The sequence below is a fragment of the Galeopterus variegatus genome, unplaced genomic scaffold, assembly GCF_000696425.1.
Source record: "Galeopterus variegatus unplaced genomic scaffold, G_variegatus-3.0.2 Scaffold6513, whole genome shotgun sequence".
NCBI lineage: Eukaryota > Metazoa > Chordata > Mammalia > Dermoptera > Cynocephalidae > Galeopterus > Galeopterus variegatus.
This window is the reverse complement of record NW_007732624.1, coordinates 1-13,088: the sequence shown is the minus strand read 5'-3', so window position 1 is coordinate 13,088 and position 13,088 is coordinate 1. Positions and strand designations below refer to the sequence as shown.

At 39.8% G+C, this 13,088-nt stretch overlaps 1 protein-coding gene across 1 annotated transcript in view; it reads right to left on the bottom strand.

Annotated features, from left to right (window-relative positions):
• The window catches only part of LOC103606350 (stabilin-2-like), a gene marked incomplete at its 3' end in the record, with an annotated part of 124,450 nt that extends 112,738 nt beyond the window's left edge, over positions 1-11,712 (bottom strand). Inside the window, exon 1 of the mRNA XM_008590964.1 lies at positions 11,632-11,712. Coding sequence (XP_008589186.1) covers positions 11,632-11,712 — 81 coding nt within the window. The remainder of the gene's footprint in view (positions 1-11,631) is intronic.
• Positions 11,713-13,088: the final 1,376 nt, after the last annotated feature.

The following is a 13,088-nucleotide window of genomic DNA, read 5'->3' as shown; positions in this document are numbered from 1 at the left end:
CCCCAGTGTTCATCGCAGCACTCTTTACAATAGCCAAGAGTTGGAACCAGCCCAAATGTCCGTCATTGGATTAGTGGATACGGAAAATGTGGTATATCTACACAATTGAATACTATTCAGCTATAAAAATGAATGCAATACTGCCATTTGCAACAGCATGGATGGACCTTGAGAGAATTATATTAAGTGAAACAAGTCAGGCACAGGAAGAGAAATACCACATGTTCTCACTTATTGGTGGGAGCTAAAAATAAATAAATAAATTCACAAACACACACAAAAAGTGGGGGAGGGGGAAGAAGACATAACAACTACAATTCCTTGAAGTTGATACGACAAGCAAACAGAAAGGACATTGTTGGGTGGGAGGGAGGAGAGTGAGGAGGGAGGGAGGTTTGGTAATGGGCCACAATAATCAACCACATTGTATATCGACAAAATAAAACTAAAAGAAAAATAAATAAATAAAAATAAAAAAAATTTAAATAGCCATTAAAGAATTTTAATAAAACAATAATTTAAACAAACATTTTTGTTTGATTGAATTAAAGAGTTAAATTTGTTGAACACTCATTATATGCCTCAGGCATGGGGCTAAGTACTTAATATACTTCATTTAATTTGCACAATGACTCCATGAAGCAGGTACTATATTATCCCCATTTTGCAGATAAGGAAACTGAGACTTAGAGAAATTAAGACTTGTCTAAGACTACAGTGTTTGTAAGTGCTAGGCTAGTGTTCAGACCTGAGCAGTGACTCCACACCAAGCATTTCTCTGTCCATAAAAGTGCCAGTGTTGGAAGATCATCATTTGTTGAGAAGGAGGGGGTAGAATAATAACCTATGCTATCTGTTTTCAGTGGATCATTATCTGATCCTGTGATTTGAAAATTTGTAACTTGACAAGGATTATGTAATTGAACAAAATCATATTGCTGATATTTGAACCTTTTTGACCTGTAAAAATGTCAATTTCTTATATTTCAACATAAAATGTATGCTGTAAACATCATCTCAGAAAATGTTGCTTTCAAAATGTAGCTTCAGAATATACCTCAACACAATAAAAGACATATACAACAAACCCACAGCTAATATCATATTGAATGGACAAAATTGGAGGCTTTCTCTCTAAAATCTGGAACAAGACAAGGATGCCCACTTTCCCCATTCTTATCCAACATAGTACTAGAAGCTCTAGCCTGCACAATAAGGCAAGAGGAAGCAATAAAGAACATTCAAATCAGAAAGGAGGAAGTCAAGCTATCCCTACTTGCAGATGACATTATCTTATATGTAGAAAACCTTAAAGACTCCACAAAAATTACTAAAACTAATAAATTAATTTTGTAAAGTGGCAGGATACAAAATCAACAAACAAAAATCAATAGACTTCCTATACACCAACAGTGAAATAGCTGAAGAAGAAATCAAGAAAGCAATCCCATTAACAATAGCTACCAAAATACCTAGGAATAATTTTAACCAAGGATGTGAAAGATTGCTACAATGAAAACTACAAAACACTGATTAAAGAAAATAACGAAGACACAAAAAAGGAAAAGCATTCCATGTTTATGGATTGGAAGAATTAATATTGTCAAAATGACCATATTGCCCAAAGCAATCTACAGAGTCACTGCAAAAAAAAAAAAAAAAAAAAAAAAAAAAAAAAAGAAAGAAAAGAAAAGAAAAGAAAGACAGAAAAGAAAAGAAATAACTATGGGTAAATTTTAAAAAGGAAGTGAAAGATCTCTACAGTGAAAATTATATAACGCTGGTGAAAAAAATTGAAGAGGAGACAAATAAATGGAAAGATATCCCATGAACATGTTGGAAGAATTAACATCATCAAAATGTTCGTATTACCCAAAGCAACCTACACATTTGATACAATCTCCATTGAAATACCAATGACATTCTTCACAGAAATAGAAAAACAACCCTAAAATTTGTATGGAATCACAAAAGAACCCATATAAGGAAAGCAATCTTGAACAAAAAGAACAAAATTGGAGGCATCACACTTCCTGACTTCAAAGTATATTATAAAAGTATAGTAGCTAAAACAGCATGGTACTGGCATAACACCAGACAAATTTATCAGTGGAATAAAATTAACGCATGCACTTACAGTCAACAGATTTTTGACAAAAGTGCCAAAAGTATATAATGGGGAAAGGACAGCTTCTTCAACAAGTGGTGCTGGGAAAACTGGATATACACATGCAGAAGATTGAAACTAGACCACTATTTCTCACTGTACACAAAATCAATCCAAAATGGATTAAAGGCCTAAATTTAATACCTGAAACTATGAAACCAGTAGAAGAAAACATAAGGGAAATGCTACATGAAATGGGAGTGGATAGTACTTTTTTGAGTGAGACTACAAAGGCACAGGCAACTAAAGCAAAAATATGTAAATGGGACTACATGAAACTAAAAAGCTTCTGCACAGCAAGGACACTGTCAACAAAGTGAAGAGACAGCCTACGGAATGTGAGAAAGTGTTTGCCAAATACACATCATACAAGGGGCTAATATCCAGAATATATAAGGAACTCAAACAACTCAACAGTGAAAAAAAATAATCCAGTTAAAAAATGGGCAAAGGACCCAAACAGACATTTCTCAAAAGACATACAAATGGTCAACAAGCATATAAAAAAATGCTCAAAATGACTAATCATCAGGGAAATGCAAATTAAAACCCCAAAGAGACATCATCTCACTCTAGTTAGAATAGCTATTATCAACAAGACAAAAAATAAATGCTGGTGAAGATACGGAGAAAAGGGAACACTCCTGCATTGCTGGTGGGAGTGTAAATCAGTACAGCCATTGTGGAAAACAACATGGAGGTTTCTCAGAGAACTAAAAATAGATCTACCCTATGACTGAGCTGTCCCACTGCTGGTTATATACCCAAAGGAAATGAAATCAATGTATCAACAAGACACCTGCGCTCCTGTGTTCATTACAGCACTATTCACAATAGCTAAGAGATGGAATCAACCTAAATGTCCATCAGTGGATGAATGGATAAAAAAACCTGTGGTATATATACACAATGGAACACTAGTCAGCTATTAAAAATAATGATATCCTATCATTTGCAGTAACATGGATGGAACTGGAAGCCATTACGTTAAGTGAAGTAAGTCAGGCACAGAAAGACAAATACTACATGGTGTCACTCATATGTTGAATCTCAAAGAAAAGAAGTGGTTCTCATAGAAGTAGAGAGTAGAATAATGATTACCAGAGGCCGGGAGGGGTGGAGGGGGGAGGAGGAGAAGTGGTGGGCCAGTGGGTATAAACCTATGCTGTCTACCCTAAGTGCATCATTGTGTAGTATATCCATCCATGTAGTTGAAACATACTGTATCCCACAAATATGTACAACTCAATGTTAAAATATTTTGAACTAAAAAAAAAGATCAGAAATGTAGATTCAGAAACATTGAACAGCCCGAGCACAGTGTGCGCTTTGGTCCCCCGGACCATGCCTGGCACCACAGCTGTATGGTCGATATAGGCCCTGGGGTCATTCAGAGGACTTATTTTGTGGAAAATGGGGATCAGAGAGAGAGTATTTCTTAACTAAGACCCACAAGGACCAAAAAGCACAGTAGAAAAGAGCAACAATAAAGACCACAGTAGCTGTTAAAGACATTGAACCAGTGAAAATAAAATTAGCTGAAAGGTCTTCTGGGGTACTATAAATATTAAACTTTGAACTGTCAGAATGAATTCTTGACTGGAAATCTGAAGGGACAATTTAAGAAAATTCAAGTTCCCCAAAACTAATTCGCTGTTTTCAGCCATGACAAATTACCAGAGTATTCAGTAAGTATAGTAATTACCGAGGTCTAGGACATAACCACCATTGTTAAGAAAAGTTAATATTCTCAGCTAAATATTCATTTACATCATTAGTATTATGAAATGCAGCCAGAAAATATTTAGGAACTTTCTCTGTTGGTTGAGTCAGTCTGAAAGGAATCACATTCTGTTAAGGACTGAACCGTAGGATGAACTTTCATGTGACTGGCGTCGGCTCCAGTCGCGCCAGCAGAAACACAAGTCCCCGTTGTCTGTGTGATCCTCTCTTCACCTTGCCTGTGGGGCAGGAGTAGTTTGAAGTGACCTTTTTGAAGACTCGACTCTGTGTCTAACCCCTCTTGTTAGAGGAGGCTGGCAAGCCTGACACCACGGTAAAGGTTGTGGTGGTCGTCCTCATTTTTCTGTATTCTGTCACATAGTTTCTAGGTCACACATACTAATGATGATTTAATAAGCATATCATTCAAATGGCATTTGCCATGGAGGCCGTAGATCTGAGAGTCAAAAATGTTCTGTGAAATCGAGTTAGAAGCTGAGGATTAAACAAAATAAAATAGAGCTATTTCTTTTTCTTATTAAATATTCTTTAATTTAGAACATGATTTGTGAAAAGTACTGCCAGTCAAATACATTAATTTTTTTTCTGGTAGGCACAATACTATTTTACAAATTTCTTGTATAAAATATTTTAAAGACAAAGTAAATATAGAAGAAAAAGCAAAATTCTCACTATTCAGTGACAACTACAATTAACGTTTTTGTACATATTTCTAATCAAGACATGTAAATAAATCCATTTATTAAAAATTGAGATTATACTATACACAGTTTTTGTAACTGGATTGTTTTCCACTTCATATGTTATAAATGTTTTCCCCTCTTTTGTAAATATTCTCTTATCTGGTGTTTCATGGCTGCACGGTATATTCATCATGGGATGGGTGTGGAAACTGAAGAAGCTTTTCATACATAAGGTAAATGTGGCATTATGTATAAGGAAACACGGGGTAAGCTCTGGAGACATGGCTTTAAACTTTAGTTTTTTTTTTTTTTTTTTTCTTTTTGTGACTGGTAAGGGGATTGCAACCCTTGGCTTGGTGTCGCCCGCACCGTGCTCAGCCAGTGAGCGCACCGGCCATCCCTATATAGGATCCGAACCCGAGGTGGGAGCGCCACTGGGCTCCCAAGCACCGCACTCTCCTGAGTGCGCCACGGGGCTGGCCCTAAACTTTAGTTTGACAGCCTTATTTTCCTCAATTATAAAATGGGGACACTAACATTTGCCTGGCTGCCTTGGAGCATTGTCATGAAAGTTACAGGAGTTTCTGTGAAGCATAGAACAAAATATGATAGCAAAGGATTCTTGTTTAAAGGTTTGTTTATATGACAAGTGATTAAGGCTGCACAGATAGGCCATAGCACTGGAGTCTGTCTTAATCATTTGGTCTCAAAAACAGAAAAAAAGCCAACAAACATCACAATCCTAGTTATGTACCAATTTAAATTTTTTTAATACTTCATAATGCAACTTTTAAAGTTTGGGTTAAAATAAAACGTTTAAGAAACCAGCATGCCCTTTTAAGGATTTGTTTTCTTTTCAGCAAAGAATTTGTGTGACTAACGGTGAGGGCTTTGGTCTTCAAACAAAATTACTGATGGGCTTTGATTTTGGGTGGCGATTTAGGGAGGTTTCTCAGGTTCTAGGAATGAATATGTTTTGATGAATGCTAATTTTTAATAGTTCCTAGGTTAAAATTCTTTTACCAGAAATGTAGTGAAGAGGACTTGCTACTCAAACCACTGAAATCATGAGTTGGGAGAAAATCCCAGTGATCTCAATATCTTCCGTTCCAAAACCCAACTCTTTATTTTCTTTGGATAACAGAAAACCCAGTTTAGACAAACAGACTTCAATGGAAACAAACATCCCTTGATCGTGTCCTGCAGCTCTAGGCAGCTTCATGGATTATCTTAACATTCTGACAAGAGGCTCGGTCTGGCACGAAACTGCTCTCCTGCCTACAGTATGCAAACTTTTAGGACTCTTGTTGATCACAACCCAGGATGTGACAGTTTATGAAAAGAAAAAGGGAAAAAAATGGAAGTCTTAAACTCTTTACATTGCTGCCCAGCCTAAAAGTGGGCCAGCACATCGTTTTTAACGTTTTTGAGAAAGTCCTTTGTGGGGAATAAACGTATATTCATTTTTGTTGCAGAAAAAGACAATTTTAGGACTAGGTTACAGATCCTTCACCTTGGAGGAGATGAACTTGATGGATTCTTCCTCTTTATTCTTGTAGTGATTTTTCCCCATTTCTTTTCGAAATTCGTCCCCTGGAGTTGTTGGGCAATGTGGGAAAATATGGTGACAAACATTCCTGTTTACATTTGTGGTGGGGGCAGCTGTTTTGTTTGCATGGCCTGTTGCTCGGCCCCTCCTTTTCATGGTTGGTGGTTCCCTGACAGCTCAGATTCCTCTGCTGACATCTGTTATAATGAGACCTCTGACGGGAATAGATTTGCAAAATGATGGGCTCACAATAGGACGGGAGCAGCTCCCCAAACTTTCCTTGAGATAAGCAGATGGGATCTGAAAACAGAGCATTTGAACCAATTAGGTCTAGGTGAACGCATTTATTCAGCACACTCTGAAGAGTTATTCTGCCCCCAATTTCTTCCCCTACTTCCTTTCCCCTCATCTCCCCCTTTTTAGACAGAGGAGGGTTTCCAGTGGCTTGGGTTTTTTTGCGTCCTGAACGCTTGCTGGAAGAAAGGCCCTTCCAGTTCCTAAAGCAGAAGCACGCTGGGTATTTACCCTGTGCCAACCATCTGAACAACAGAGAAAACCCACCCCTTATGCCTCATAAAGAGAAGCGGGGCAACACATGGGGTTTTCCCACTCGTCACAAATGATGGCTGTTTGTGCTAGTTAACCTTTTCCAAGCCTGGGTCAGCTCCTGCTGGGAGGCGGGGGTGATCCGGAGAGAGTGAAAGCCTGGCAGACCCCAAAGTCTCCAGCATGCCTTGGCCCCCAACACACGCCACCGCCTTTGCAGAATACCAAACGACCCCGCATCACGCTCTTCATAAGTCAGTCAGGCTCCATGTGCTGGTGACAGTTTGGATTCCAGGGAACTGCCTCCAGGAACACTCTGCAAACACTTCCTGATAACTTTTATTTCTTGGCATGGCTTACCTTCTGTTTTCAGAGCAATCTCTGAAAGAGGATGAAATTGACATTTTCCCATCCTGGGCTTTATTATTTTCAGCATCTCCACTAGCTTGTGTAAAGAGAAGACTTCTTTGTACTTTCAAAGCCTAAAGTCTAGTCAGTAACACACATTTCAATAACTTGTGCCTTCAGCATATTGCTTCCTAGTTTTAAATCAAAACTAAGACAGAGCCTTTGTAAGCAATGCATCCCTAACACCCATTCTCCGGGTCTCTGGGAGAATTTGGACAGTGTCAGAGAGGTAATGCTATCTGAGGAAGTATGAAGAAGAGGGGTGACTACAGGGAGATTTTGGAAATCATTTTTCAAGGTAGGGGGTGGGGACAGAAGTTTAAAAATGATGAGAATTCAATGCCAAAGTGAGGAGTTGGTTTTGTCTCACCACTGAAATAGCCAAACACCTTAAAAGGAATCAGATTTCTGCAAATTGCAGGTTGAAATGATCAGTGGAAATTCATTTACTACAGCTGCCAGGGTTCTGAAAAGCAGAACCCATGCCCTCTCCTGCACTCCAGAGAAACCTGAACTGTCTGTCGACCTCAAATTCTCAAATCCCCCATGCCTGACTATCTCCTGCCACCAGCCCAGACCTGTGGATTATTGTGCTAAGTTAGCACCATCTGTTTATAAGGCGGTATTGTTCAGAATGGCATGTTTGGGCCGAACCCGTGGCTCACTCGGTAGCGTGTGGCGCTGGGAGCGCCGAGGCTGCAGGTTCGGATCCTATATAGGCATGGCTGGTGCGCTCACTGGCTGAGCGCGGTGCGGGCGACACCACACCAAGGGTTGCGATCCCCTTACCGGACACACACACACACACACACACACACACACACACACACACACACACACACACACTGGCATGTTTACGTGGCAACGAATATCCTGAGAACGGAGGATGAGCTGAGGCACTGTTGAAATAGTTCATTAGCTGCAAAAGCAGTTAGCTCTGAGCGGCTCCAGCACGGAACCACGACAGCATTTACTTGAATAGATAAGCAAAATCTGACATTTCAGGTATTACATTCAAAAGAAATCCACCTCTGAGTTATATCCTTGTTTATGAAAAGAAATCCCATGGGCTCCACTAGAACTTATTATCTGTGGCTATTCATAGTGGTAAAGAAAAGAGTAAAATTGGTGAACGCGAAGGTTGAGATCTCGTGCTCTTTTCATCGGGATGACGAGACCAGATGCTTGTAAGGGAATAGGAATCATCTCTATTTTTAGGTCACGTCTGTCATGGAAGCTCTCAGGTACTTGGAGGATAGGCATTTGTTGGTTTTCATAAGACCATGGCATAAAATATGAAATTCAGTTGCCATTGGTTCTTTTTATTTTAAGGTTCAAACTTTCATACTCCTTTGGAAACATCAAATGGTAAAAAGAATGTGGGTTTGGGGGGGCAAGAAAGTTTGAATCTTGCTGTACTGCTCGCTGGCTGGTGACTTTGAACACGCTCTTAACTTCTCCGAGCCTCGATTTCCTCATTTCCAAAATAAGGGCTGATAATAACTGTTCCAAACAGTCATTAGAGGATTAAATACATGAATGTCTATTAAAATATGCAGGGTAGTATTTGGCACAAAGTAGGCAAATGAGTTTAGTTTTTCCCTGCATGTAGATAGTCTCTTTAATGTTGATTGATAGCTCAAATAATACTCTTAGGCTGTATGACACTGGTTGGCACTAATTTTATTTTGTCTCTTGCTTTTTCCAGTCTGCTGCCCCTCCCGCCACCATCTATGTCTTCTCCTCCTGGCTTCTTACACAAACAGTATAACATGTGGCTTTGTGTTTGGCACTTACTAAATGTTCCATTTCTTCTGCCATTCATTCATTCATTCAGTGAAATCTGTTATGTGCCTACAATACACCAGTGTTGCAAAAGAAATATATATAAAATTTGTGTCCTTTGGAGCTCGTAATTTGATTGGGGGTAGACAGATGTCTTCAAGAGTCTGAATGGCTGTTGTAAGAATTAGGAGTAACTAGCAGTGCAAGGGCCATGTGTTACTCAACCCACTGTCTAACCCAGAGCTCAGTCCTTCACTGAATAAATTAAAAAGTTAAAGAACACAGATGATATTTGCTTAGTAAGTAGAAGTAGGACCAGCTGGTAACAAATGCAGGAAGCTGGATTTCAGATCAGCACAAACAGTTCTCCCTTGAGGAGGAGTGAAATCATAGTCATGGGTGGTGTTCAAGTTCCGGGCCCTTGAGAGACATGGGGAGAAGCTGGAAGCCACTGGGAGTTTATGGTCCTTTCTGAGACACGTGCATAGTGTGTATTTGTGGGCGTGGAATGGTGACTTTATCAATCGCAATGCTTTCTGCAGCAAGGAAGAAAATACCATATTCACAAACAATAAGAGGATTTATTACTCATCAACAAGATGTCAGAAAGCTGGTTTATGCAGAAGCTTTCTGATGTTGGCAAGGACCCAGTCTCTTTCCATCTTGTCACCTTGTGGTCCTCAGCATATTCTCCTTGGGGTAGCCCCCTCATGCTCACACGATGGCTGCCACAGCTCCAGCTCTCAAGTGCAGACATGCTTATGTCCAGCAGCAAAAGAGAGACTTATTCCTTCCTGAATATTTTTTTGTTAGGAAATCTTTCTCAGAAGCCTTTCAGGAAAATTTCCCTCCTGTCTCATCCCCCAAATTGTAACATATAACAGATTTAACCAATCACTGACAAGAAGAACAGGGCTGGCATACAGACCGTGGGAATTCAGCTGGGGTTCTCTGAGTATGGAAGAAGACAAGTGGCTACTGTCAGGTAGGCACCAACGATGTCAAGGACAGGCAGTCTGATCCAGTGAAGAAAGCCTGGGTTTGGATTCTGCTCTACTATTTGACAGGTCTGTGACCTTGTCTGTATTAGTCTGCTCAGGCTGCCAAAACAAAATATGGGCAGCTTAAACAACAGCAATTTATCTCTCACAGTTCTGGATGATAGACATCCCAAATTGAGGTGCCACCTGCATTGGTTCCTGGTGAGGGCTCTTTTCCTGGCTTGTAGATGGCCACCTTATCCCTGTGTCATCACATGTTCTTTCTTTTGTGTACGTGGAGAGAGCAAGAGGGTGAGGATTGAACTCTTTAGTGTCTCTTCTTCTAAGAACACTAATCCTATCAAATCAGAGCCCCACACTTACGAGCTATTTTAAACTTAATGACATTCTTATTCTAAATACAGTCACCCTGGGGTTAGGGCTTCAACATATAAATTTGGGGGACACAATTCAGTCCATAGCATTGGGTAAATTACTTAACCTTTTTAGGCCTCTCTTACCTACCTCTGCAAATGGGACAAATCATATACACCTCCTAGTATATAGTATATATATAGTCTCCTAGTATAGGGAGATGCAATGAAATGGCATATGTGATCAAACTTGTCCAAAAGCCTTTAGTTATGTTATGTGACATTTTGTTCTTCTCACTCTATCAACTAAAACCAGAGAACTCATGCAATGGTAGAAGCTTCCAAAAATTACATGGCTTTTGAGAGCATATATTGATTATAAGAACTGGGTATGTTTTTTGACAACCGGAGTAGCTTAAGTATGCTTAGAAAAAGCAAACAGTGCTTTATTCTGCCCAAAGATTGATAACATTTCTTCTCAAAGGTAGCCTGTTTATTTTGTTACAAGAATATTATTATGGATTCTCTATCATTCTTCGTTGAGGACTAAAGAATGCAAAATGGAAAGCTTTGCATAGTTGAAATATATAACACATGGGTTGCCCAGTTTCTTGCAACTAGCATAGTTGGTAAAGAGGGCACCTTCTGAAGGCAGACTGCCTCTTATTGGCTGTGCAATATTGAAAAAATTGACTGCTAGATGTTTCGGTTTCCTCATTTGTGAAGGGGTAGTGATAATATTTTAAATATAATAATATTAACAATAATATTTTACCTCTTGGGGTTGCTACTGTTAATTATAATAATAATAATAATGATAGCAATGCTATCTTTCCTCATGGGGTTGCTGTGAAGATAAACTGAATTAATATACATAAAGTGCATAGAGCATCACCACATCATCTATAAAAGACACTGAGGTACAGCCTGCAGCCAAATTTTGGCATGCATTGAGATGAATTCCTAGAAGAGCAGAATTGCTGTGTCGAAGGGCGTTTGGCAGCCTGCTCTTTAAGACTCAAGAACTTCATCCAATAGAGCAGTTCATTTAGCTGCTGGGCCGGGTGTGTTTTATGACTTAGCATCCCTTGGAGTCAGAAGGCAACACATATCAAAGCCAAATTCAGATACTGTGATGCTGAACTGACCTCGTCACTGTAGCAGCATAGGCATGCCTGAAAATATTTCCTGCAGATGTCCTGAAACTTCCTTGGCACTTACCTTCAGTCCTATCTGTTAATGGACCTGAGAACATTCCTTCTGTTCATTCTACCCTTTAGCAGCCATTCATCATAGGACACCCTGACAGGGAATGGCCCAGGGCATTATGACAGATAAATGTACTTAACGAATGACACATTTCAAAGAACCCCAAATTGATTTGGTCCAGCCTTACTGTGTCACTGGACAGATAGTCATTCTGGTTAGTGACAGCATTGATGGCTGCCTGTGGTGTGGGTTTGCTCATGGGTGCCATTTCGAAGGGAGGGCCTGCCAGGGTGAGCTGTACTTGGTGCAAACGGAGGAGGATGTGTGGAGGCTTGGGAAGCAGAGAACAAAAAGAGAACTCCCAGAAAATGTGACCACCCATTTCTTTCCTGCCTCCACTCTGTGCCTCAAGGAAGCATGGCTGGAATCAAGGGGATGTGTTCTTGCCGACTTTTTGATTCCTCTCTGTAGGCCAAAGGTCTCTTCTTGGGCAAAAGGAAGAAACTGGGGCAGCTGGAGAGATCCTAATAGCTGAGCTGGTCTCCCTTTTCCTCTTTCTTTGTAGGTGAGCTAAAGGCCAGAGAACAAACAGATGATAAAAGAGCAAGAACTCCTTGAAAAAGGACAAGCAGAATGCATCTTAGGGGCTGCAGAAAGAAACTAAAGGAGACGGCCAGGTTCTGCAGCACCTTAAACCTGCTTAAGCTGAGCAAAAAGGCAGAATGATTGAATTAAATTGTCAGAAGGAAACTTTTTTTGAGGAGCAGGGGTTGGATAATAACTATACTTTCCCCAAGGTATATAGCACATGGCATGACCCCAAATGTGCCTGTTCAATGAGTGAATGATGGTGACAGAAGGACTCGCAAGTTCAGTACTGCTCTCAGCTCCATCACTTGTTATCTCTGTGGCCTTGGGCAGGTCCCTTACATACTCTGAATCTGTTTTCTTAACTTTAAAATGGGACTAATAGTACCTTCTTACAGGGTGGTTGAGAGGCTTAAGATAATATGTGTAGGCACTCCATGTTTAGAAGCTATTATTAAGCAATTATTGTTTTATTTTAATATCACTTAAAACAGGAGTTGTCCAGCTTTTGGAATATGAGCATCCCTTTATAATGTTACCATAATTTGCAGATAACCTTCAAGCTAATACATGCATTATTTATGGAGAAGATACATAATGGCCAAAAGCCATAAAAAATCAGCAACATTTTAGAATGAGTTTTATTTGATTAATCTCAACAGCATCTAGACACATAAGCAGTGCGATGAAAACGAGACATTTATTCCCTCTGCAGACAAGGCTCACCTAAATTATTATTATTATTTTTATTTTTATTTTGTCAATATACAATGTAGTTAGTTATTGTGTCCCATCACCGAAACCTCCCTCCCTCCTCCCTCTCCTCCTCCCACCCAGATGTGTCCCCTCCATTTTCTTGTTGTAAGAACTTCAAGAAAAAAAGTTGTGGTTGTTAAATCTTCCTCTCCCCCCGCCCCCGGTTTTTTTTTGTTGTTGTTGATGTTGCTGTTTGTTTGTTTTTTTTGTGTGTGTGTGTGAGAGTGTGTGTGTGTGTATGTGTGTGTGTGTGTGTATGTATGTGAATTGATTCATTCACCTTGAGCTCCCTCCAATAAG